This window comes from Procambarus clarkii, chromosome 63 (genome assembly GCF_040958095.1).
Source record: "Procambarus clarkii isolate CNS0578487 chromosome 63, FALCON_Pclarkii_2.0, whole genome shotgun sequence".
Lineage (NCBI taxonomy): Eukaryota > Metazoa > Arthropoda > Malacostraca > Decapoda > Cambaridae > Procambarus > Procambarus clarkii.
The window spans coordinates 21458609-21486199 of record NC_091212.1 but is presented as its reverse complement, the minus strand read 5'-3'; the positions used below and the strand labels follow the sequence as shown (position 1 = coordinate 21486199).

At 41.8% G+C, this 27591-nt stretch overlaps 1 protein-coding gene and 1 long non-coding RNA gene across 4 annotated transcripts in view; one reads left to right on the top strand and one right to left on the bottom strand.

The window, feature by feature from the left end:
- The window catches only part of mle (dosage compensation regulator mle), a 71718-nt gene extending 66317 nt beyond the window's left edge, over positions 1-5401 (top strand). For all 3 annotated transcript variants that reach the window (XM_045760583.2, XM_069308798.1, XM_045760584.2), the window contains 3 exons: positions 457-603; positions 1035-1182; positions 2743-5401. In XM_045760583.2, the coding sequence (XP_045616539.1) occupies positions 457-603; positions 1035-1182; positions 2743-3149 (702 nt within the window). In that variant the 3' untranslated portion in view covers positions 3150-5401. The remainder of the gene's footprint in view (positions 1-456; positions 604-1034; positions 1183-2742) is intronic.
- Positions 5402-18828: 13427 nt separating this feature from the next.
- LOC138354483 (uncharacterized) lies at positions 18829-22065 on the bottom strand. Its single transcript, XR_011223579.1, has 2 exons — positions 22016-22065; positions 18829-18930 (listed from the first exon to the last, which is right to left on the bottom strand). It is a non-coding gene; the product is annotated as an uncharacterized lncRNA (long non-coding RNA).
- Between the last annotated feature and the right edge of the window lie 5526 nt (positions 22066-27591).

The window sequence follows — 27591 nt, the reverse complement described above, 5'->3', positions numbered from 1 at the left end:
GACCCTTGTTGATTTGTTCATTTATGCACTCCATAATTTTGAGTATAGCGATGATTCTCACATTTTATTATATAAATATATCACACTACACACTATTGAATAATATTACTTCAAAAAACTAAGAAAAATCAATTAGACATTGAAATAATTAGGTAATATATCTTTGTGGCAACTCCCGCCTGACTGCTGGAGCGGAGCAGATGTCTTCTTGCACTTGCTCTGTCATCCTCTTTTTTGCCAGACTTCCCCACCCTATTGTGGCCAAAATATGCCACCTACAATTTATAATTTTTCCTGTGATCAGGGAACACAAATGAACACTTACAAGACATATATATTTTTTTTTTTGTGCCTGTGAGTGTTGAAGGCCACACAGCCCAGAGCAGTTTAGGGGTTAGGATATTAAATGTTTTGTAGTAATGTCATTGTGGGTGTTAATGTGTTTACTTTTTTTAGATTCGCTTGGATGGTTGGATTAATTTAGATCTCTCAGCTGAACTTGCATCGAGAATACTAACACTGAGGCCGTGTTTGGAAGCTCTTGTTATTAGAGGAGCAACCAGTCCTGAGGCTATAACTGAGCCTTCACATCAGGATGAGCAGGTTAGTTAAAATTCTTTGAACTGTATTGCATTCAGAGGATTTGGTTAATATGCCTTGGTAAGGGGCCTGTGATATTTTCCCGAGTTAGCTGCGTCCCAGTGAAGTACTGTATAGTATGATGTGATAAATCTGTGGTAAATGAGGGACAAAATGAAACTACACTATACCTGAACCAAGAGAAATGAGTGAGAGATCATCCTTACATTCTCTAAGGATTACTAAATTTGTTAACTTGGCCCTAAGTGTAAGGATAGGTTGAATTAACATCAAGGGAACTGTTTTTGTTGAAAGTGATAAAATGTCACAAGTTCAATGTATTGAAAAAGTCTTGATAGAGTGCCAAGATGGATATAGATACCAATACTTGTGTATTCCATAAAGAATATATTTTTATAATTTATGTTATTGTAAATTTGTAAATTAACTTTCAGGTCATGAACTGTGTTCGCCAGTTGTGCCGCATTAATGCAGGCCGTTACAATATGGAGCCAATTGGTATGGGAGGATTTAATACACCTAGACCTCCCCGACAATTTGGTGGGCCACCCATGAAGAGAATGAGGTCAGATGATGGAACAGGTAATGGCATTTTACAGTAAGGTATTGCGGTTAAATTACATAAATATACATAGTATAAGGTAAAAGGCAAAATCAAGTCTCGGCTAGTGCTCATGAAAGAATATTTAAGGACATTATATTTACCTCCAAATTTTATGGCAGATTCTGAAAGCAAGTGATACATGTTTATGCATATTTACTCTCACAAAATATAAACTGTGATTTTTGTGGGTATAAGTATTATTTGTAAGTAATTTAATTAATCTTTTTGGAGCACAGGCTGAAACACAAGTGAACCGATTTTTTTTGTTTTGTTTTTTAAATACTGTGCTGTACTGTTCATTACAGACGTCATTACAAATTTGACGTAATGGCAGTGCTGTAATTAACTGTAATTAACTGTAATTTGTATTATTTATAAAGCTATAGTATTGTTTTATTGCAATTCAAAGTACCATATACATATACAGGTGTACCTCGGTTTAAGAATTTAATCCGTTCCTGACTCGCTAAAAACTTCTCTTCAATGTACATTCTATACCTAATTCACCCAAATCTTCACTACAAAAGTATGTTCAAGTTATTACCTTTGCTGATGACTCCTGTTGGTGTATGGAAGATGTTGAGGAGTGGAGAGGAGGAGAGGTGTTACTGTTTGGAAGGTGAGTCCCCTTCCATTATAATATCAGGCAGTGAGGACTTCTCTGGTGTGCACTCTCTGGCACGTTTTGCCTGCATACTACTAGGACCTGTTTGTGGCTCACTGCTTTCTTGTCTTACTAAGAATCTGGCTTAAGACACTTGTTTTTCCCTACATTTTAACACTTGTCTGTAGTAAGACATCACATTGTCATTTAAAAGGTCAATGCAAAGGCCTGCTACAGCTTTATCTGGGTTAGTTTTTTCAACAAAACTTTGCAGTTCTTCCCATACTTCACACATTTTCTTAATGAGGAAGGGACATCCTCTATGCAACTGTTTTCTTAGGTAAACCTTTACACTGGCTTTCTTGGGACCCATGGCAATATATATAATAACAACTTTTATGCTCATATGGCCAAAAGGCTGACAAGAAAATGGTAAATTCTTGTGAAGAATTCAGGCGGGATAGTCACTGGGCGCAAGACATCAACAAACTCGTATCCAGATTCAAATTTTCTGAACAAATCGGGCTCATAGCCCGAAAAGTTCGTAAACAGGGCCATTCGACATTCGTAACCCGAGGTACCACTGTACTGTACAGTACTCTGTAACTTTAATAAAATTTTTAGAAAGAAACATTTTAAGGGCCTGAATTTTACTGACATTTCAACAACTTAGGTTTTAGCAGAGCCCAGCACTGAACGATCTGGGCACAGTTTGCATATAGGTGGTTGTATTGAGTGGATACTTACCTTATTATTATACTTATTTATTATTGTAAATTTTTAAGAATTTTAAATTGCCTGAAGTGACTTTAAACAGTTCATCAGATGTTAAATTAAGACTTGCAGAATGTTTGAGGCGGCATATGTGTGCGTAATATTACAGTATTTTGTTTAAACATTAAAAAAAAACTGAATTTAATTTTTTTCTTTACAGGCGGTTTTCGAGAATCAGAAGGAGGTTTCAGGGGTGGTTATAGCAACAACAGTGGATTTGCTGGTGGCCGGGGCTATGGTCGTGATGGAGGATTTAGAGGTGGCCGTGGAGGATTTGGCGGTGGCCGTGGTGGTCGTGGGGGTTTTGGTGGCAACCGTGGAGGCTTTGGTAGCAGCCGTGGAAGCTATGGAGGAAACTCTGGAGGCTATGGAGGAAGCTCTGGGGGCTATGGAGGAAGCTCTGGGGGCTACGGAGGAAGCTCTGGGGGCTACGGAGGAAGCTCGGGAGGCTATGGAGGAAGCTCGGGAGGTTACGGAGGAAGCTCTGGAGGTTACGGAGGAAACTCTGGAGGTTATGGAGGAAGCTCTGGAGGTTTCAGTGGTAAAAGGGAATATGGTGCAGACTAAGAACTATGTATGGAAAGCTTGATGGACATTGGCACACTGCATAGTAATGTGTTCTAGTTTTTCCCATACAAAGATGCCAGTAATAAATAGCTATTGAACAGTTAAGCAGCTGTTCACTGAACTAAAAGGAATAATTGAATAATTGTTTTGGCAAATGAGGAGGAAATAAATGTTTTTGAAATACACAGTACATTATGATGGATATTCCAGTAACATAATGAAACATGTTTGGTATTGGTTAGTGCACAATACAGATCAAAAATTTTGCATTTTTTGTTTTAAATTAATAATCTTGTACAATATATTGATTAATATACACATAAAATGGGTGATAAATGTTCTGGAAATAATGATCATATAAATTTACATTACAGTCCCAATGGATGTAATAATAAAACCATGATACTGTACTGTTTTGATTAACATCCTGAACAGGTCACAAATCAAACATTTTTCATTACAGTAATTTCTTAAGTTGTGGTAGATATCAAAATAAAGTTGTAAAATTGTCTTAATTGAAAATACTGTGTTTAATTTTTTTTAGTGAACTTGTGCAATTTGAATTACATTCATGGGTAATTGTTTTGGCAAATGAGGCAAAATTTGGCAAAATTCTGATATATTTAAACAATACTAATAAGGAATATTGATGGGTTTACAAACTTAGTACAAACTATAGAATACTTTAGTTTTAAATCATGTTTTTGTGGATTAAATTTACTGTAATAGTAAAACTGTATCACAATAATAAATTACAGTTAATACAGTACCGTATATAGTTTTCAGAACATTCTAGATTTAAAAGTATCATTGCCCCTATGCAATTCTGTTGTGTATTGTCATTGTATATGGCAATTTAAGATTTGTGTGCATATAATTATACCAGCACCTGAAGCAAGTCAAACTATATTAGTGTCTTCCCTTAACTTTTTTCAAGAAGGAACAATTAAGTAAATTTTCTTTCCAGGACATGTCAAGTTAATATAGATTAGCATTCAGTGCTTTCTTACTAATTGCATGAATTGCAACACAGGAAAATAATATTTTACACTTCTGGTCAACAGGGAATTAATAATAAGTAAACAAAGTGGGAGACTGAGAACAGTTATAACAAGCATGATGTATACATAGAGCATGAAGCTGATTTTGAGGGATTGACGAGTTACTTGCAGAGGGTAGATTGGGCAGAGCTGATCATGAGAGGTGACTTGAACTAGTATATTCTGCAGATGCAAATTCTAATGCATTTACAAACTTTCTAATTGAGGTTTACGGGCATTGTATACCATGAAAATTAATTAGGTTCAATAATATTGGCCTAAATGGTTAATCATGGGACTAAAGTAAACTTTACATTATATTATAATGGTGAACTGATTTTTTCTAAACAATTTATTATGCTAGGCAGTACCATAAAAAAAATATATAAATTATGAAGTGCATATAGCAGAGCAGCAAAGTCAAGCAAAGATTTTTTCCAGGTATGGGTAGAAGTCATTGAAAAATGAAATGGGTCAGATAAAGGTTAATGGCAGAAATAAGTTGAATTCTATAGTACTTGTCAATGCTCTATTGTCAGCATTGGAGAACTATATTTGACTTGTAGCTGAACAAATTGTACAAAACGTTTGACGGAAGGTAACACACAATTTTGACTAGGTAAACTAACAAATCTATTTTACTGTTGATTTAGATTTGTATGTAAAAATAGCAGTAAACTGGAAATTTTTAATTAATGGAATTCAGGTCTTTGTAAACATTGTCTATAAGGATTTTCCAAAAAAATTTTGGTGTACTTGATGGAAATGTAGTGCTAGTATTTTTTATCCATAATGAATAGTAAAAGGGCTAATCTAATATTAAATCGTTAAATCGTTAAATTAGTCAGAACAACATTGTCCTGCTAAAAGTATTTCAACAACTTGTAGAATGTCTTGATTTTCAGGTTATATGAAATTTCTTGCTGTTTGAGTCATTTGTCCTTTGGTGGATTTTATCCATTTGAACATTCTGCGACACAAAGGAGGATTACTTTAATGCTAAATCTCGCTGTCTCTGCATGATTTGGTAAGCACACTATTAAGCTATAATGGTGCTCAAAAAAACTAAACTATATTCCACAGTAAGGAACATTCATATTTGTGGGGCATGATGCCTTCTTAGCATTTTGAGCAAATAAAAAAATGCCAAAAAGTTGGACTTTAGAACCAAGTGAAAGTTGTTCTGTGGTGGCAATAAAATGAATAAATATTTGTTACATTTATATGATTTCCCATCGTATGAAATCAACCCAAAGAAAAGACATAAATGCCACCAGGGAGGGCATTCGGTACACTATTATGAATGAATTCTGGGAAGGATACAAAAGTTAGAAGCAGCCAAACAATTGTAAGTATTTTGGAAAGCGGTTTAAGAAGTGCCAAGGATGGGTGGATCCTTGTCGGGATTAAAAAATGAATGAAGTTACCAAGAACAGGAATAAAAAGATTAAGAAGGATAAAAAAGCAGCCACAGGAATACAAGAAAATGATAGTATACTGTAATATAAGGTAAAGTTAATACAAGGCATGGTCTGAAATAACCAGGATCCTTCGCACAGCAGCACCAAGTGAAATAGTATTCAATGTTGAAAATTAGCATAAGCTTGGACATTACATGGAAGAATATCACCCTTTAGAATCTGAACTGCAGTAAAGTACTGTAGGTTTATCGTGCCAAACAAGTCATATTGTATAGACAAAGCTTGATCCCCAGATAGCAAATTGTTTAAACATTTCCTTGCACCAGATTCCCTGATTCACTTTGCAGCTAATAATGCCTGAGAGTTTATTGACTGGTGTGGATTGCATCCTAGGTAAGGTCAGTTGTTTGCCAAAGGGAACTCGATAACCCTAACAGACTGTGCTAAAAAAATGGGGAAGCCAACACTTATAACTTTTAGTATTTGAACACACTTGTTACTGGCGTAATTTATTCAGTCTAATATATTTCCACGGTCTTCCTTGGAAAGACTAAATCATCTGCTTTCATAAAGCCTTAAATGTGTACTTCCAGTTACACATTAAGATAAAAATAATTGGCAAAAATATAAATATAGATCAGAAATCTACATAGAGGATTCAGGACACACTACAATCTGTATTAGCCCAGTGAGAATCTGCAGCATTTTCATAAACTTTGCACCCCCCTGAAAAGTCAAATAAAAATTTAAGTAGAGATATTTGTAACAAGGCTACTGCAGTACCTGAATTAAGAGAACCAAGTCAAAATATGAAGTAGTATACAGTATATATATATAATCACATACAAGTAAGTGAGTAATTATCAAAAGAAGGCACCAAACCGGGAAGGCTATGTAGCACCATCAAAGTGCGGAATAATCAGAGGGCGCTCACATACAAGTAAGTAATTATCAAAAGAAGGCACCAAACCAAGACGGCTATGTAGCACCATCAAATGTGCGGAATAATCAGAGGGCGCTAAATATCACCAAGGATGCCAATACGAGAACAGAAACGCATAAAGCGAACGATATCAAAAGTATCTGATTCACCAAGAATTCTATTGAGGGACAAGTGACCGTGAATTTGTGATGGAAAGCAAGACACACTCGTCCTCGAAGTCAGGACATTCAACAAGGATATGCACGACCGTAAGAGGGACAATAAGGAGCGGGGTGGCGCTCCATTAAGTGACCGTGAGTTAAGCGTGTATGGCCAATATGTAACTTAGCCAGAGCCGTTTCCCATCGCTGGTTACTGTGGTAGGAGGAAGTAGTAATATGTCCCTGTGTGTCCACAGGGACACATTACCCTAGTACAAACTGCGTACTAAGAGTACGCAGTTTGTTACCAACAGCAGAAGACAAACAACCCTGCCAACGGGCAAGGATGGAGGAATGAATAACTGGGTAAAAGTCGGAATTAGGAATACCTTTATGGGAAATGGGACAAGAGGGGATAGCTTCTTTAGCGGCAACATCCGCACGCTCATTTAAAGAAACACCAATATGGCTGGGAACCCAGCAAAACTCTACGGATTTAATTTTATTAGAGATAAGAAACAGCCAATGTTGAATCTCGACGACCACCTGATGGAGAAGATTAAAGGATCCTAAAGCCATAAGGGCACTACGAGAGTCAACTACAACCACAAAGGAGGATTGACAATGAGAAAGTAGGATTGACAACGAGAAAGTAGGATTGACAACGAGAAAGTAGGATACGAAGAGCATAGAGAATAGCATAATGTTCTGCTGTAAAGATGCTTGTCTCCGGAGGTAGGCGACACATATAAGTGCGGTCAGGAAAAACAACAGAGTAGCCTACACCGTCCGCAGACTTAGGCCCATCGGTGAAGATGGAAAAGGGGCGGTAGTGTGAAGAAAACTGCTCAAGGAAAAGGCGTTTCAGAACTGTAGGAGTAAAAGCTTTAGTGATGTGGGTCAGGGATTTGCAATATTGAGGAAGGGGGACCCTCCACGGGGGCAAGGACGGAACAACACTAGGAGAAATATTAGTAATACTAACCGAAAGAGAATGTTGCAGGCGAGACGTTGAGTCAGTCAGGCGCAGTGACAGTGAGAGGGTGTGTTAGCTGGAGCTCCGATTGCAGTAATATTATTATAGCAATAATGGAAGGATTAGTGAAAGAACTGATGAATCTAGTTGGAACTCTGAGAGCAGAGATGGATTCCCTACGGGAGGAGGTACGACAGCTGAAACATCGAGAAGAAACGAAGGAGGAGACCAATATTAAAATGACCTCGTCGTGGAAAGTCGTAAAGGACAGGGGTCTTAAGAAGACCTTGACAAGGCCGCCTTCAAAATTCACGGCAAATTCATTCAAATTCTTCACGGCAAATTCATTTGCCGTGTTGGAAGACGAGTGCTGTGGTGAGCCTGCAGTTCACTCGAAAAGGAAATCAACGAAGAGCAACGAAGCGCAGGCCCCTCAAAGTGCTCAGAAAGGTAAGAAGGTACCTAAGCGAATTTTGGTTGTGGGAGATTCCCAGGTGAGGTATTTAGACAGGACGTTTTGTGCCAGAGATAGGGGGAACAGGTTAAGGGTTTGCTATCCGGGAGCTGGAATTGGAGATATTGTTGACAACATGAAAGATTGGTAGATTGGTGCAGTAATCACAATGAGAGACTGAGCCGCGCCAGGTGACGAGGTGGTCACCGCTGGGGGAGTGGCTTGACCCAACCACAGAGGGAGGGGAGCCAGGGGTAGTAGTCAGGAGGGTCAAAGGAGGAGCTTGGTCTGGGCCCAATGTAGCGGGGGCTACAGAGCCCGGTCGTCCAACACAGTCCGACTCGGGGGCTTGGTCGCCCACCCCACGAGCATGAGAACTCATAAGAGGAACAGTATTCAGCGACATGAAAACGAGGTAATACTTTCGCTCACGAATGTGCCCCCTCATCCACCACGGACCTACAATTAGAGGATAGGACATCCAACTATAGACATGTTGCCGGTCTTGCCGGGGCCCCCTAGGGGGTGCGTCGTGAGTATACGTCCCGCAATCGCCACCTTAAGAACCGTCAGTCCGTCGAGATCGGGTTCAGCGACGAAAGGAGGAGTGACAATAAAAGCGTCCCCTCGTTCGAGACGCTGGGTACTACAGTTCTACGGGTGCAAGAGTATACCTCTTCAAACACCCGGGCGTCAAAACAAAAGAATGAACAAAACTGGCACAAGGTCAGCGGGGAAACGACAATCAGAAAGAAGAAGACGGGGGGAGAAAAACGAAACAAAAGGAAAAGGTGTCCGGCATAATTTGTGAGGACAGCAGCAGAAGCATATAAAGGCCACAAAAGGACAGAGGACTGGCCCATGGAGCATCAGACTCCGGCAGCCACCCACCAAGCCTCCTCACGGCATCAACGAGCCAGACAGGGAGGGGAAAATCATCTCAAGATAACCAGTTTACTGAACATATTGTACCAATGGTCACTGTGAATATTATATTTTCTGTGACCATTTAAAATTAAAGCAACATCTTTAACTCATAACTTCTCTTTCCAGAGATACTATGCAAATTAAAACACCCGAGCCTCGTCTTAATCCTAATGTATATCCTAATTGTTCATGCAACAGTCTTCAGCTCCCTACATTGTTCTGTGCATGTAAAGCTTTAGAATAGCTGTCAAATCCCAAACAACATGATTCCCAGATGCTGGGACAAGTCCCCAAGACCTATACCAATACCATGATCGTTTCAAATTGTAGGCTAAATGTTACTCACCAAGCCAAAATGTAAAATCTTATTTAGACTGCTGTATACCTTTCAGTTCAGTCATTGTCATAACTATTTGTAAATGTTGTTACGTTAATAGTTTCCTATTCAGAATTTGACAACTGTGATGATTTTCAAAATCATTGATATTATAGCATCTAATTCTTCAGTAGATTATATTTGCCTGTGTGTAAATTTAACCAACTTTAAGTGTACAAAACATTAAGTAATTATCAATAGAAGGCACCAAACCTGGAAGGCTATTGTTATGATCTCAGCCTGCAGGAGAAACGAGTCTCCCTCCTTGAGAGTTATTCATCAAGCCTGACCTAACCAGGTCTAAAAAATATAGAGGTGATAACACATATGTAAAATAGCTGGTTGGATATGAAAAACAATTTGAGATTATGGGCAGTGAAGAAGAAAACAGATAAATGACTGACTAGGAGATGTGGACATTTTGCTGGAGGCGTGAGGCTCGCTTCTGGAGGGCTTTGACTCACTTGAGGTCAGACATCGCAGAGGGAAAGCCGCGCTCCGTTGAGCTCCCGCCAGAAGGGAACCCCTAGTGATATATCTCGAAGAGAAGAGAAGTATGCAGATGTGCCAGCTGTAGAATCGAGCTGGGAACGTTGTGGTCTCAAGTCCTGGTCGACGAGCAGATTATTAAACCGCCCAGAGGCATTATTGTGGGCCGTGGAAGCGCCCTGACCAAGTTTCGTCAGAGGGAGGAGCGCCCTCGACCAGACAATCTGTGGTAAGCACGATATACGCCAGTTCATAGTGATTGCTTGTAGTTGGTCGTGTGCCCAGCGACAGTAGCAATGTTTAGTGATAAGTTAGACATGTTTTAATAAGGCAGAAAGCCTGAAATAAGAGAGTGGAGAGGGAGGAACACGGAGCGACGTCCGTCCCCTCTGAGCGCTGGCAGGCAACTGACGGAGCCCGGCTCCTGACGGCGAAGGACCCTCCCAGTGTGACTCACTCCCGCCAGGCGAGGTGGAGTATGGACCCGCCCAAAACGGGGGAGTCTACTCTCACAGTATGTAGAGAGCAGATGGATATAGGAGCCAAACATATTGTGTGATTATTTTTGTTTATGTGTTAAAGGGGAAACATTTTTATTGGAGTGTCGATGGGTTGCAGGTTTGTCTTTGGGGGAGAAGTTGCTGAGAACTTCGAAGCCAGCACAGATGAAGTAGTTGATGAGACTCCAAGGTAGTGGAGCAGAGGACCTCGAGCTGTGAGGAGAAGCAGTGAAGAGGAGTGTCACGTGCTTCTGTAGAGGTGGTGAAGCACCATAGTTGCTCGAGGAAACTTCATGGTGTAGCAGCCAAGAGAGCTGTGGAGGAACCTAGCAGAAGGGTGAAGCACCGTAGTTGCTCAAGGAGAACTTCATGGTAGCAGCCTGGAGGAGCTGCAGAGGATCCTGGTAGTGAAGCCCGGAAGAACCTAAAGATATCAGGGTAGTGAACTTCCAGAGGTGGAAGGGAAGTTCTGGTGGATTACTTGTAGGGAGTTGATAGTGTTTGATTGTCATTAGCGTGCAAGACGCAGTGAGAGGTGAGTGATTGTTGGCATTCTTATGTCAAGGAGTGTTTTATACTGAAGCTTAGAGTTACAGACGTAGGCTGGATTACCTACAGATGTATGCGTTCTAGGACTGATAGAGTGATCGATTGATCATTGTTGTGTGTCAATGAACATTTATACTGATATATGTTATTGCATTCACATGATGATTTTCTTTGTACACATTTATAGATACATATATATATATTATTAAATATGACCGAAAAAGTTAGATTAATAATTCTAACACGAATTTTCTCATTTATTTAACTTATTTATTTAAATTTAAATTCTAAATTTAACTTATTACATTTTCAAAGACTTTAGTTTAAACACACACAACTGAATAGAACTTACACATCTCCGATTTGTTTATATCTACATTTGAGTGAGGTGGATGGGGTGAGGTGGTATTTAATAAGGTATTAATTTCATCAACACAAGACAGAACACGAAACAATGGGTATTGAATAGAAGTGATTGTAGAAAGCCTATTGGTCCATATTTCTTGATGCTTCTATATTGGAGCGGAGTCTTGAGGTGGATAGAATATAGTTGTGCATTAATTGGCTGTTGATTGCTGGTGTTGACTTCTTGATGTGTAGTGCCTCGCAAACGTCAAGCCGCCTGCTATCGCTGTATCTATCGATGATTTCTGTGTTGTTTACTAGGATTTCTCTGGCGATGGTTTGGTTGTGGGAAGAGATTATATGTTCCTTAATGGAGCCCTGTTGCTTATGCATCGTTAAACGCCTAGAAAGAGATGTTGTTGTCTTGCCTATATACTGGGTTTTTTGGAGCTTACAGTCCCCAAGAGGGCATTTGAAGGCATAGACGACGTTGGTCTCTTTTAAAGCGTTCTGTTTTGTGTCTGGAGAGTTTCTCATGAGTAGGTTGGCCGTTTTTCTGGTTTTATAGTAAATCGTCAGTTGTATCCTCTGATTTTTGTCTGTAGGGATAACGTTTCTATTAACAATATCTTTCAGGACCCTTTCCTCCGTTTTATGAGCTGTGGAAAAGAAGTTCCTGTAAAATAGTCTAATAGGATACATATATATATATATTCTATTGCTAATGGTGCAACAGTGTATGTAGACTTGATCAACTTGAGGAGGTTGATAGTATCAGGTGGTGAACCAGGAGATAGGATACCACTTGATAAGCTGATAATAGAGTTCTGATGGTGATGGAGTGCAACCTGATTGTAATAGTATAGGATTCATTATTATTATATGTGTGTATGTATTGTGTATGTGCTTTGTCCAGTAAATGCATTCCAATTTGCTGGTGTTTGCACTTGTCCTAGTGAGGCTTCCCAGGAAATAGTAAAGGAAGAGAGAGAGAGAGAGAAAGAACCAAGAACCACCGCTGTGGACAGGGTAGGATGGAAGATTAGTAAGTTAAAGGGGATTGAGGAGATCATATCACCTAAGGAGAGAGTGGGGAGTCACAGCGGCTCGAGTGGGTGTGTGCACGTGACAACGAGGCTAAGTGTTGGAGCCGCATCCCCTAAACGTGTGACGTTGAGCCCCTTGTATGTATGTATGTATCTCTTGTATGTATGTACCTTACCTAAATAAACATTTGATTTGATTTTGATTTGTTTCAAAACTGTAGGAGGGGTAAAAGCTTTAGTGATGCGGGTCAGAGAAGTACAAAATTTGGGAAGGGGGACCCTCCACGGGGGCAAGGAGGGAACAATAAGAGGAGAAACATTAGTAAGACGAACCGAAAGAGAATCTTGTAAGCGAGACAAACGGACAGAAAGAGGAAGGTGGTGAAGAGGAACAAGAACTACAGGCGGGGTAAAAGTCAAAGCACGATAGAGGCGAGAGTGAGGATGCTGTAAAGATCGCGCAAGATAGCGAAGACTGTAGCGATCACGGCGATCCTGGAGACAGAAAGCCAGTGTCAGCATACAAGCCGAGGGTAGGAGTTGAACGAAAAGCACCAGAGCTGAGGCGCAACCCAGTATGGTGCAAAGGATCAAGACGGCGAAGAGTAGAAGGAGAAGCAGAAGAGTATGCAGGGCAACCATAATCGAGCTTAGACAGGACGAGAGAGGAATGCAAATGGAGGAGCGTGCGCCTATCCGCTCCCCAAGAAGTATGGGACAAAAACTTAAGTAAAACTATAAATTTTGCAAGTATTTACCTACTTAAAATTTTCTTAGATTAAGGACCTGCCCGAAACGCTGCGCGTACTAGTGGTTTTACAAGACTGTAATTACCATATTATGTATCCTCACATTCCCAATGTACCTTCTTGAATATGCATAAATAAAATAAAATAAAATAAAATAAAATAAGTAGGTTAAGGGCCTTAGAGCATTCAACACGGAGGTAAGAGACATGGGGCGACCAAGACAAACGAGTGTCAAAGAATAACCCCAAAAGCTTCGTGAAATCTTTGTACTCAAGGGGATGACCATAAAGTGACAAAGAGGGACGAAGAACGACCCGCTTCCGAGTAAAAGTCATGGCACAAGTCATAGTAGTAGAGAACTTGAAGCCATGATTGGTGGCCCAAGATGACACGGCATCAATCGCAAGTTGAAGCCGCCGTTGAAGGAGAGGCGAATCATCACCTCGACAGCAAAGAGTAAGATCATCAACATGATGATCGGAGAAGATGCCAGAAGGAAGAGAGGAAAGGAGACCATTGAGGGCAACCAGAAAAAAGAGTAGTACTCAGAACACTACCTTGGGGCACACCTTTATACCGCCGAAAAGAGGCAGAGTGGCACCAAGTCTGACTCGAAAGGTACGACGAGAGAGAAAGCTTTGAAGGAAGAGAGGGAGATTACCACGAAGGCCAAGAGAACGAAGTTGGGACAGAATATGGCATCTCCAAGTCGTGTCATAAGCCTTTTCCAGGTCAAAAAGGACAGCAACAACGGAGGTCTTCGCAGCAAAAGTAGTACGAATATAAACCTCCAAGTTCACCAGGACATCAGTCGTGCTGCGGCACTTGCGGAAACCAAATTGAGAAGGAGAGAGGTGGTGATGGTGTTCCAAGAACCACATCAGACGGACATTTACCATACGCTCAAACAGTTTGCAAACACAACTCGTGAGAGCAATAGGGCGGAAGTCCTTAGGGGACGTACCGAGAGACCCTGGTTTCCGAATAGGGAGTACAACGGCATCGAGCTAGTCCTCAGGGACGGACGACGACTCCCAGACCTGGTTATACAGATTCAGTAAATACTGAAACGCGCACGGAGGGAGGTGGCGAAGCATCTTATAATGAACGTCATCCGAGCCCGCTGCCGTAGATCCGCAGCCCTCTGCGGATCGGCCTGGGCAGACCGAAGTTCAGAAAGAGAGAAAGGATCGTTATAGGGAAGGCGGAGAAGAGTGTGGAAATCTAAAGGATAAGATTCAAGAACAGGCTTACGAAGAAGGAAGGATTGAGGAAGATGAGAACCAGAGCTAACAGAAGAAAAGTGGGAACCCAGTTCGGCCGCGACCTTCACTGGATCCGCCACAAGAGTCCCACGGAGGTGGAGAACCGGCGAGATATCTGGAACGAACTTGCCCGCAATCTTGCGGATCTTCTTCCAGATCTGCGGTAGAGGATTATCGGACGTAATGGTAGAAACACAAGATTTCCAACTCTCACGTTTAGCAGTACGGATGGTCCTACGGGCCACCGCACTTGCCTTCCGAAACAGAATAAAAGAATCAGCTGTCTGCCGGCGGCGGTGTTTTTTCCAGGCTGCATGCTTACAGCGGACAGCCCGAGCAGTCCGCGTTCCACCAGGGAACACACTTCCGTGTGCCCCGGGGAGGAAGAGCGAGGGATAGAGCTGAGGGCAGCGTTGGAGACAGTGTCATAAAAAAGGAGGAGGGCGCGAGGAAGAGGCAGAGAGGAGAGGTCAGAGAGAGTAGCGCGGAGGGTGAATAGGCACCAGTCAGCCTTGGCAAACTGCCACCTAGGGAAGGAAAGAGGAGGGTGGAATGAGAAAAAAGAAGAGGATGGGGAAATGATCACTGTTATGGAGGTCATCAAGAACCTGCCACGTGAAATCTAAGTAGAGGGACGACGAGCAGAGAGAAAGATCAAGGCAGGAAAGGGTGCGAGTTCGAGAGTCCACATGAGTGGGCTCACCAGAATTCAGAAGAGATAAGAGATGAATCGAGGACGAACGGTTCGAGAAGACGGCCTCGGGTGTTTGTCAGAACATGACCCCAGAGGGAATGTCGACAGTTGAAATCACCCAAAAGGAGCACCGGCTCTGGCAAGGAGTCCAGGAGGTGCTTAAGATCAGGAAGGGAAAGAGGAACATTTGGAGAGAGATAAATGGAACAGACTGTATACCATTTACCCACAAAAACACGGGCAGCAGAACAATGGATAGAGGACGGAAGAAGTAGGGGGACGAAGGGAATATCAGAACGAATTAAGAGAGCAGTAGAGTTATGGGCCCCAGCAACAGCTGGGGGGGGGGGGAGAAAGAAAGGAATAACCACGAAAGTGACCAGGACGAGCACCAAGCATTGGTTCCTGGAGACAAACACAAAGTGGTGTAAACTGTGTAATTAGAAGTTGGAGTTCATGGAAGTTGGCATAAAATCCACGAATATTCCACTGAAGAATAGACATTATCAAAGAGAAAGGACAGTAACAAAGAACAAGAAAGAAATTAAGGGAAAGAGGAACAGTTTATTAAAGGATCTCAGGATCAGGGTTGGCAAAATCAGGGTTAGGGGGCATGGGTAAACTTAGTAAGGAGAGAGGGAAGGGAGCGAGAGAACAGACCAGAGGCGGACTGACGGGGTCCGGAGGAGGGGACAACTGAGAGGGGCAGGCAAGGACAGTTGGAGGAGGGGAGGCAGAAATCAAGGAGTGCACCTCAGGAAGGGCAGCAACAGAAGAGGGAATCGGGGGCGGAAGAAACCTCTATATCAGAAACAGGGGGTTCGACTACTGAAATGGGAGGGGATGTAGTGACAGTCAGAGGGAGGGGGCGAGGAAGACAGCGAAACCTTCTTACCCGCCGGAGAGGAAGAAGGAGAGGAGCCAGGCTTACGTTTCTGGCTCAGAGAGACAGGCGTTCCAGTAACAACGTACCGGGCGACAGACTCAATGGTCTCAGCAGAAGAGGAACGAGAGCGAACAACACGAAGATTGCTGGGAGGATGATGGATATCAGCCTGGACAGACAGGTGGCGTGGAGGGTCAAGAGACTGGGGGGAGGGTCGGGAAGATGGGGAAGAAGACAAAGGAGATATGGCGGACTGGGTAGGAAGGGGGGAAATCCCAGACGGAGACCATCTGGGACAGGAGGCAAAGGAATAGGGGAAGAGGTGGTGGGTGTGGTCGGGTTTAAGGCCTGGAAACGGTTGTGAGACTGAGGAAGACGGGAAGGACGAAGAGAGGTAGAACGCAACACGCGAGCGTAGGAGACGCCCACAAAAGGGATGAGACGACTTACTTGGCGTCTCGCTTCAGGAAAAGATCACGGTGCTTCAAGTTGAGGACGGCTTCCTCGAGTTTGTAGTGCATACACGAGCGTGAGAAGGTAGGGTGGGCTTCACCGCAATTGAGGCAGCGAGCCTGGGAAGAAGTGCACTCGGACTTAGAATGACTATCGTCCCCACACATGGGGCACAGATACACAGTACTGGTGCATTCGAGGACACCGTGCCCGAACTTCCAACACTTATTGCATAGTCTAGGAGAGGGAATGTACTCCTGAACGGAGCATCTGGCACCAGCAAGAATAATAGAGGGCGGAAGGGTCCTACTATCAAAGGTGATTTTTACAACTCGAAGGGGCTGACGGCGATGACCACGAGGGGGTCGAGTAAACGTGTCCACCTGGAGGACAGAATGGCCTTGGGCTTCGAGGATATGCTTAATATCCTCATGGCAATCGTTGAGGTCCCGAACAGTTGCAACATGGTGTGGGAGAACAGTGCCAACACTGGCATTTAACCGAGCGCTCTTGGGGACCCGAACAGGGGTCTCTCCAATGCAGGACAAAGCGGCTAAGCGAGTAGCTGCATCCTGAAGAGCAGCAACGACACGCGTACCGTAACTGGTGGGGTTAAAAGTAACAGAGGCATCTACTGAATCAAGAAGGTGTTTATGGAGGGAGAAATCGTCAGGAGTAGAATCCAGATGGTGAAGATCAAAGTATTTAGCCCACGTAGCGGGACCAAACAAGGCGTTGTAAGTAGTATTACAGGAAGGGATCGTGCGAGTGCGGCCGTGGCGGGAGCGGCGTTGAGAACCCCCGGAGTTCAAGGGGGTAAAAGGCGCAGTAGTCACAATGAGAGACTGAGCCGGGCCAGGGGACGAGGTGGTCACCACTGGGGGCTGGGGACTCGACCCTACCGCAGAGGAGGGAGGGGAGCTGAGGGGAGTAGTCAGGTCGCCGGCAGTAGTCAATGCAGCAGGGGCTACAGGGCCTGGTCTTCCAACACAGTCCGACTCGGGGGCTTGGTCGCCCACCCCACGAGCCTGAGAAAATACAAGGGAAACATTATCAGTCATGAAAACGAGTTAAAACTCATTCACGAATGTGCCCCCACACCCACCATGGAGCCTCAATTAGAGGCAGGGACACCCAACAAGAAGCTATCACCGATCTTGCCGGGGCCCCCCAGGGGTGCGTCATGAGTATACGCCCCACAAACGCCACCTTAAGAACCGTGAGTCTGTCGAGAGCGGGTTCAGTGACGAAAGGAGGATTGACAATAAAAGGTTCCCCTCGCTAGAGACGTTGGGTACTACAGTTCTACGGGTGCAAGAGTATGCCTCCTCAAACACCCGAGCGTCGAAACAATAGAAGGTCGAAAGAATAATCAAAACAGGCAAAAGGTCGGCAGGAAATGACAATTTGATAGAAGAGGGAGGAGAAAAATGAAACATGAGTAAAAGGAAAAGGGGCCTGGCAAAATTGGTAAAGGCAGCAGCAGGAGCATAAGGCTGCAAAAGGACAGAGGACTGACCCACGGAGCATCACACTCCGGCAGCTGCCCACCAAGCCCCCCTCACGGCGACAACGAGCCAGACAGTGAGGGGGAAGTGTACAAAACAATCATGGTAAGTATTTCAGTTTCAATCAATATTCACTTGAAATTCTACTTCACATCCATTCATAAACCATTTACTTTCTGCTGTTCTGAACATCTACCATTGTACTGGAGCCACACAATGACCTGGTATTTTTCACAATGACCCAGTGCATTGTTCCACATATGGCCCCTTTCTGCACACAGGTCTTTTAATGACCTCTCTGTTGAAGTAGCTTGCCACCAGAGCTGAATTCTGGTTTTGAGGTAATTTTACCTGCACGTGTTTTCACTGTGTAATTCAACAAAATGTGGCTTTTATGCTAATTTTTGAGAGCTCATCTTTCATCCATTCTCTCTCCAGGAACCATGTTTAGTGCTCAGCTCCTTGCAGCACAGATGCTTGATTTAAAATGGTACAAATTGGTTTGGTTTAGCATTTTCTTAAGGAGATAAAGTAATTCTAATGCTTAACCAAGTGCCTCAGCAATCTTACTAAAGGATATTAGTTTTATTCCATTAACTTATAAGATGAAATCATGAGTAACTAGGCCAGTAACAATAAGGATCATACTTAACATTAGAGTAATATCCACACAAGCATTCTCCAGATATTGTGGAAAAAGATTAATACCTTCCTCCTGGGCTTTGTCTCTACTTGTAGTTAAATTATGACTGATCCCACTAATTCATGGCTTTCATACTGTACTGTACATACACTGCATTGTATTCAGATTCAAACCTTCACTGGCACCTCTCAGTTTTTATATGACATTTATACTTAAATTAACAATTTAAGCTATAAAAAATGACTGAGCAAAAGGGATTAAAGAAAAAAAAACAATCATTGTTTGTAGAGTATAATTTACAATCTATACAGCAAATTCATTACATTATCCTTTTTACACATTTTATTTATATAATGTTCATCGGTATTACAAGCCACCTGAAAAGAGAAAAATATTAGGAAATAGTTGTGCAAATAAAATACAAATTAATTTTCTTTGTACAATGCTCCTATTTTGTTGACATAATAAATCTTGCACTTCTGCCAATATAAATGAAGTAAAAAGAAATGTTACTACAGTGCTAATGTGATTCACTAAATATTTACACACTGATTTTTACACATTTTGTTTTATGAACCTTGAATGAACAGCAGAGCACCCACATGCTGCCATGGTTTAAAGGGGCTTGAAAAGTGTGTATAAATCATCTGGCATTGAGGTGTAGAAATTTTAGTCTTTTTGAAAGCAGAACACTTGGTTGTTACTGAACTTCACACCTGCTACTGTATGGCATTTGACCAGATTCAATAATGGTTGCATAATGGTGGTCTGGTACCAGCATCAGATGTATAGTATTAAAGTCCCTATACGGTCACATTCAGGTGTCAGCACTGGAGAATACACAATCCAGCTTTAAAATAATATCCAGAAAGGTTAAAGTACAAACTCTAGGCATTCTTTAGCATCAAGCTGCCTCCAACAGAACACATTAAGTAGCAACCAATCAGGCTGCCTATTACAGCCACAATTCTGACTGCCCCCCCCCCCACCTCTTGAATCACATATGATGCCCAGAACATGGATATGCACAGGAAAAGTGGAGAAAACAAGGGCGGGAAGAATTAACAAGCACTTTCTTGGTGCTTGTTGCACCAAGAAAGAAGGCTTTCATTAAAACTATCCCACTTGTTTACTCCTTAAAAGAACTATGGTTCAAGGGTTAAGCAATACCACAGTGCAGAACAAGATGCCGTTTGGGAGAACAAAATGGGTCCGAATAAACAATAGATCCAAGGGAGTGAACTACAAGGATGCTGGAAACTGTCGAGCTGTAGAAATGTAAGAAGATTATCATACCCTGAATGGGTGGCCAAAACCACTTCCATTTACAACTTCAAAATTGATAAAGATAAGAAAAATATGGATGATTTGAAGCTGAAGTGTCACCAACTGAAGCATCTAGAAAAGTAAACCAAGAACAGCCATTTTAATCTAAAGACAATGAAGCAAGCATGAAAGCTGGAAAGAATTGATAATTTTGCTTGTAAACCCTAAACCATGATATGCAGCAAGCCTAGGAGGCTCAAACAAGCTCACCACACAAACATGAGTTACATACCCCAGGATGAAGATATTTAACTAAACAAAAGGAAGATCCATTTGAACCCAAAAAGAGGAACACTAAAGGCAGAAGAAATACCTGTTGGGCATTCCTCTAAGTTGCATTATGCAGAATTTTGCAAACTTTGTTGGTGCTGGAAAATAATGTGCAATACTTAGAGGAAAGCAATACCGAGTACTGTATTACAAACAACTTGCGAAGGCCTCGACCCTGACTATAGTAGGAGGAAGTCCATTTACTAAAGTTGGAGTTTTTGATGGCATTTAATCAGTTAAAAAGACTATCCTTCTACTAGAGAATGAAAAGGTGAAATATGAGTGGATAAATAAATGTACTCGGAATAACTGGTGAGCACGGTCTGGGGGACAACACAAATACCCAACACAATGTAAAATAACCAGAAGAAAACAACCATTCACAAACCAAGTTCCAATGGATCGTGAAAGCTGCTCCTTATGCACTGTTCATATCCAGCCCTGAACGAAAGTCTTAAAATGAGAACGATCAGGAAGTAATAAACCTGAAAGGCTGAAGAATGGTGGATGTGTAACACTGTCAACCACTTTAATTAAGACAAGTACAGTACTGGATAGGTTTTTGTGCATATAGCCAGGCCCTTAGCTAAGAAGACCTCTATAAACCTAACACGATTCTTATCTCCAAGAATGGTATACTATATGACGAACAGCACATGTCCACTGTCGGGACATATGTCGAAGGTTGGAACAAGACGGTTAACACTTTCGCCTGGGCATGACGCAGCATTGCGTCATCCGTTTACTGTCGGTAATTCCGGGGATGACGCAGCATTGCGTCATCCACTTTAAATAATCGCCAAAAATCAGGTTTTTATCCGATTTTTTGGGGACTGGTTTTAAAATGCGCGCCGATGTCTTCCCATTTTCTTTGTTGAGCCTCGTGGCCCTCAGGCGGCTTGGCACACGCTGTGGGCCCATTGTTTTTGCTCCACTGTTGTGACCAATGTCGCCTCCCCTCGCATCTCAAACGTGTGAACATTTCGGCTATTTTTCGTGGCTATATTTCTTACTGCGGCTTTAGAAACTATCTACGCTTACTCCACGATAGATAGTGATCATGAACAAGGCCCTTCCAGGAAGAAAATTGCAAAAGAAAGGCTTGAAAAGGGCGGGAATTGGGAGTGTAGCTGGAAGGCATCTGAGCGCTCACTCGCGGCTAATGCGTGGCCCGTCTTCAATTCGTCGGCGGTTGGAGCGTGACCAGGTTTTTTATTTTATATGCTAATGTTCCTCTAGAGAATTCTATTGCAAACCCATTGAGACCAAAATGAAAGACCTAGGACAAAAATTGAGGTGACCAGAGTGAAAATAGTGAAAACATTTTATCGCGTCTGCGCGCTCCTGGGTAACTCGTTCGCACTTTCTCTGTTTGCTGCGGGTAATTAGCCGGGCCTTTGGAGTTTATATGCATTTAGTGCTAAAGAGAATTCTATTGCGAACACAATGATACCAAATTTAATCTCGTAGGACGAGAATTAGGGTGACAAAGTTGGAGAGTATACACTTTTCAGAATTTACTCGCGCTCCCATGACACCCTGGGTCCCATATCGCACAGTTGAGGGGTGGCGCGTGGGGTACGCCAAAGTGTTAACTTTAATCAACTCTGTTTGAACTAAATATTCTCTTGCATTCTCTTAACACTAATGTGCCTGTAGTGACCATTTGAAATATTCTATGGCATAAATGTCAATGTTGCCCTGTGACATGTCGATCCTGGCCATATCACACAGCAGATGTTGCTTTTAAGAGCAAATTTGGATACAGTACATCAGAAATCCAATACTGTATAATGTATGTGATAGAATTTCATAAAATATATTAAAATAAAAATGCTAACAAGCATTTACATAAATATTACTTACTTTTAATATGAATGGGAAATGTACTGCTTGCTTCGTACAATATTAGTTTTCTACTTCTCCATCTGGCTTACAGGACTGGAACAAACCAAGATTCCTTATGCGGTCGAATTCAGCCTGCGCATCGTAAGTTCTGTAATAAACATGATATATTACTTACAGATAAACAACTGCATTGGTATTTGACAAAAAAATTGCCATGAAAAATATTTATTAACCCTTAACATTAACAGTATTTCTCAATTAAGTGTAATGAAATTTATATATATTTTTCTTCTTTACTTCAACCTGTCTAATGGTGCTGCTAGACTGCTCAATTATAGACCAATTAAAAAAATTGGTAGACGTCCTTTAGAGTCCACAGGAATGTTTAACAGTAAACAGGAAATAAAACATGCAGGGAAAACAAACACTAATTTAATACAATTAATTTAAAAATGGTCTCATTTTTTAATATTTATTAAAAGTACAGGTATAATTTGTATGCTTAGTGTATTTGGGTATAAAGTACTGGTATTTTGGCAATGCTAATTTCATTGAAAATTTACGAAAATATATGGTAATTTTATGTCTCGCATTTTTCCATGAACCAAAGCATGCCTCTGGTTGAACCTCATTCCAAAGGATTGAGTTGTCTGAGCCAAGTGTACAGTGTGGGAAATGAGAAATGCGATCAGTTTGATTATGTATCAGCCACCCAAGAATACCACACACTATGGAAATGCATCTTATACTATCTGAATTGCATTTTTCTGCTTATATAATTAGAACTTTATAGAGACAATTTATAAATGCACACACTGATGATGCAACAATTACTTGCATTGTTTTTTTTTATAAATACCTGTAAATGTTTATATTGCAGCTATACACATACAGTAGTTGAATGCCAATTTTCAGACTTAAAACAAATATCTTCAACAATTTCTATAAATGGAATACCGTTTGTAATATCTTGAGTGAATCTGCAACCTGTCCTCAAGATCAGCTCAAGGAAATGGATTGGGAATGACTACATAATTAGTGCTATTTTCTACTCTCTATCTATTGTAAGGTTAGGTAAAGATTGGTTTGGTTTCGTTACATTTGGTTGCGTTAATATGGTGTATCATTGACGATACAGTAATGTGAAAAATGAATAACTACAGTGGTACCTTCGTTTACGATCGTAATCCGTTCCCAGACACACGTCGTCAACCAAAACAAATTTTCCCATAAGAAATAATGTAAATTTAATTAATCCGTTCCACACCCCCAACAAAAAAATCAACTTTAAAATAAATTTTATACAGAATACTACTCATATTATTCATACATAAAACAATCAGGTATATAAACCATAAATAAAATAAGAACATTTAACTGCACTTTACTGGGGACTCTTGGTGGTGTATGGGAAACAGCGAGGGAGGGAGGGAGGGAGGAGCGGTGTTGGTGTATGGGGAGGGTGAGGAGGTAGTGAGACCGTCCCACAATCGCCATCAGCGCATTCATATCTACATCACTTGTTTCAGATTTTCTTTTCACACATTTCACTGCCTGTTATGTGGCAGCCAGTCACAAGTCAGTCATAATCAAAGGCAGTTAAGCATTCAGAGTTTTAAATTTTAAATTTTGCCCCGAGGGGCGAGTTCATTGGGCAGCGCCACTCAACCTGTGAGTGGACACACCACCATAGCAGCATGTAGAACACTCCCCAGTAGGAAGAAAACCCGATGGGTTGTTCATCCTGTCACTTGTACCCAGACATAGCTGGGACTTGCTTAACTGTCATGTGAACAGCTGCTTAAACAAGAGGATTAACATTGTCAACCCTTCAAATCTTACATTATCTTGCAGGTGGAAAATAGGGGAACCTTTTAAGAACAGTATCAATAATTGACAAATGGTGTTTTCCTAACTCGAACAATGTGGGGTTTATTATTCTACACATTTTTAACGTCACTCAGGTGTTCACATTCTCTCAGGTAGTGGTCAAGGTAGTCTGTCACTCTCATCACAGATTCTACAACTCTGCTACTCAACTGTCGTTTCCATTCCGAATCTCCATGAATATTTGTATCCAAGACGGATTCTCGCTATTACTGATTTTCTCCCGCGGCCACCACCTTTTTGCCTATAATGATTGGGATTGCCAGCTGCAACTATGTTGTACCATCATACAGATTTGCTGATTTGTGTTTCTATCCTCCTTTCCTCAGATACCTTGTCACGGTGATGTTGCCTGACAATACCTCTAATTTGTAGAAGAGTCTTGGATATGAAGCATTCAATGTGGTCTCCTTCAGCGCCTTCAGCAGCCAGCACATCTGCTCGTTCATTTCCATATATTCCAACATGGAAGTGGATCCACAAACTAGACGACTCTTCCCCGAATGATTAGTACCCTAACAGCTCTCTTAATTTCATCAACTATCGCAAGATTTTCTGCCTGATTTTTACTTAGGCTTTGTAACGCTGCTTTTGAATCGGCGCAGATCACTGTGCCATTAGTGTTTTGTTCAAGGAATCTTAATGCCATAACAATGGCAGTTAGCTCTGCTTGCATTGAAGAACTTGCATAGTTCTCAATATGAGCTTTCTTTCGCTCGGCGACGACTCGGCACCGAGTCCTCCGTAAAACAGGAGCAAGTCCAGCGACGGTTTAGCATTGGGTCCTCCATTAAAATATTTGCCAAAAATCCGGTTTTTATCCAATTTTTGGGGGACTGATTTTAAACTGTCGTTGAGACTGACATTGATGAAGGTAGTGAATGTATTGACACGGAAACAGCATAGGAGGATTTTGATAGTGATGGAAGTGAGGAGTCTGAGGTTTAGACTGCCGAACGTGCAAGGCGAGGTACTGGGGCTCGTGCCAGAGCCAAACATACCCCAACACCAACAGGTTCTGATGAAGGGTGGTGTAGTGACAATACAGTCAGTTTTGTAGACAGTTTTACAGGAATACCAGGCTTAACTGTTCCTGTACCTAGCACTCCTTTGGGATTTATTCAATTATTTCTCACTCAAAGCTTGCTGAAATATATGACTTACAGGTAGATTCTGGCATATACCTAGTTTCGATACATTTATGACTGGTAAACGATATGAATTGATTGGAAAGTATTTCCATATTTATAACAGTACAGTAAGTCCATTCCACAAGGTCACACTCTAGACAGACTAATCAAAGTTCGATCAGTGATGCAATATCTCGCAAATAAATTCAAGACAACTTATATAGTTTATATTTTTATTTATACTTTATTGTATTGTATTTGCAATATTGATCTTCAATTTGCCCTTATATGCATATATCCATCTAAAACATTCTATTAGGGGATAATTACATACCAAAATGAGCGCTGTAACACGAAAATTGACATTAGCAGCCGGAAAATATACTAAACATTTGTGGGCGGGAATTTAAGTGTAGCAGGTGAGCATACGAGTGCTCCCTCGCATGGCTTGTCTTCAACTCGTCGGCGGGTGGAGCGTGACCAGGTTTTTTTTATTTTATATGAATATACTCCTCTAGAGAACTCTATTGCGAACCCATTGATACCAAAATGAAAGACCTAGGACGATAATTGAGGTGACCAAAGTGAAAAGACTGTAAACATTTTTTCCCTCTTGAGCGCTCCCGGGTCACTCGCTCGCACTTTCTCTGTTTGCTGCGGGTGGTAAGCTGGGCTTATGCAGGTTATATGCATTTCATCCGCTAGAGAATTCTATTGCGAACACATTGATACCAAATTGAATATCGTTTGACAAAAATTGAGGTGACAAAGTTGAAAAGAGTATACACTTTTCAGAATTTTCGTGCGCACCCGTGAACCGCCCAAACCCACCTGGGGTAGTAAAGCGGTCGCGCGCCCAGTGAGCGAAAGTGTTAATTTCTACATTGAAAGGCATTATACCTAATTATAGTGTATGCTGCACCAGCCCTGCCATTGACAGGATTAGATGACCCGTCAGTGCAGATTTGATCTAGTTCATCTCCGGCTTCTTTATAAATTTCCCCAAGATACTTATGCCTCATTTCTTATGGTATCATGTTCGATTTTTTCGTTGCCATTTCATTGATGATAATCCTACACGAGCTATTCTCCCAGGGAGGTAACCTCTCTACAGGCATGAGTTCACAGGCTTGCTAAAGCAGGTGAAGCTCTTCGAGGTAGCAGACTGATCTGTGATGCATTCAGTCAAGACAGTCAGGCAGTCGAGCATTCACAGTTGTGGTAGCAACCAGTTAGGCATTTAGTCAATCAGGCTTTCGCAGTCAGTAAACAAGAATAGTTTAATGTCATGCAGTCCGCCTTCTGATCCACCAGCTGGTAGCAACGAAGCCCATAATAATGTCCAGATGTGGCCGGTGCAGGGGGGGGGGGGTTCGGTGTGAGGGACAGAGGTTCACTTCACCATCCATTCAGTCCCCCCCCCATCCATCTAGTCCCTCTACCATCCATCCAGACCCCCCCACCATCCATCTAGTCCCTCTACCATCCATCCAGACCCCCTCACCATCCATCTAGTCCCTCTACCATCCATCTAGTCCCTCTACCATCCATCTAGTCCCTCTACCATCCATCTAGTCCCTCTACCATCCATCTAGTCCCTCTACCATCCATCCAGTCCCCCCACCATCCTTCCATCCACCCCTATCCAGTTCCCCCTCCATCCATACAGTCTCCCTCACCATCCTAGGACCCATGGTGTGATATATAAAAAAAACTTTACTGTTCAGAAAACCACAAAAGCAAAAAACTGAAATTCTTTGCAAAGAATTCAAGATCAGTCATTGGAATAGACTTGTAAACAAACTGAGTGCCGCGCCTCTCGCCCCCCAGCACTACGCATTCGTTCGACCCATACATGTATGAACAGATGCCGTCTTCCAAGTAAACCATCATGTACCAATTCAAATTTTATGAAGAAATTTATGTGTTCCAAAAAATTCGTCTTCTAGGGCAGTCGTCAACTGAGGTTCCACTGTATTTCAACGTAAATTGCCATCTACACTTCCGTGGAAATAAGCATTCCATTCACCTGGACTGTATGGGTTTCAAACCCATACCCATACAGTCCAGGTATATAGACTATTTCATGTGTGTCTGAGAATTCCATTTACATAAAACCACATTCTTGAAAGAAAAAGTTTTCAGCATATACATTTTATATTTTAAACCAACAATATATAATACAATAATGTTATAACTTGAGAATAATCAATGTTTATGACAAAGATTCATACCAGTTTATATGTAGACTATTACCAGAACCGTAATATGCTTTCAGATCAAAAATATCTAGTTAACTATCCAGGTGATCTAAGGAGGGGAGGGGGGTGTTTTCTCATGGAATTACTGTGAGAAGAGGCTCAAAATAGACTTCAGCATATCCTACATAATCCTGTCAGCTTCTATAGTGATCTTGAGTGATATGTACATGTAAATTTTATTATTGTAATCTATGAATTGCTAAGAGGCTAAGTTATGGTGGCAGGCATCATACGCAGTTTCAAATGCAAGAGCCCGTACTCCCGTTGACTGGAAAGTTGAGAAGTAGGACTAAAGATCCAAAGCTCTACCCACACA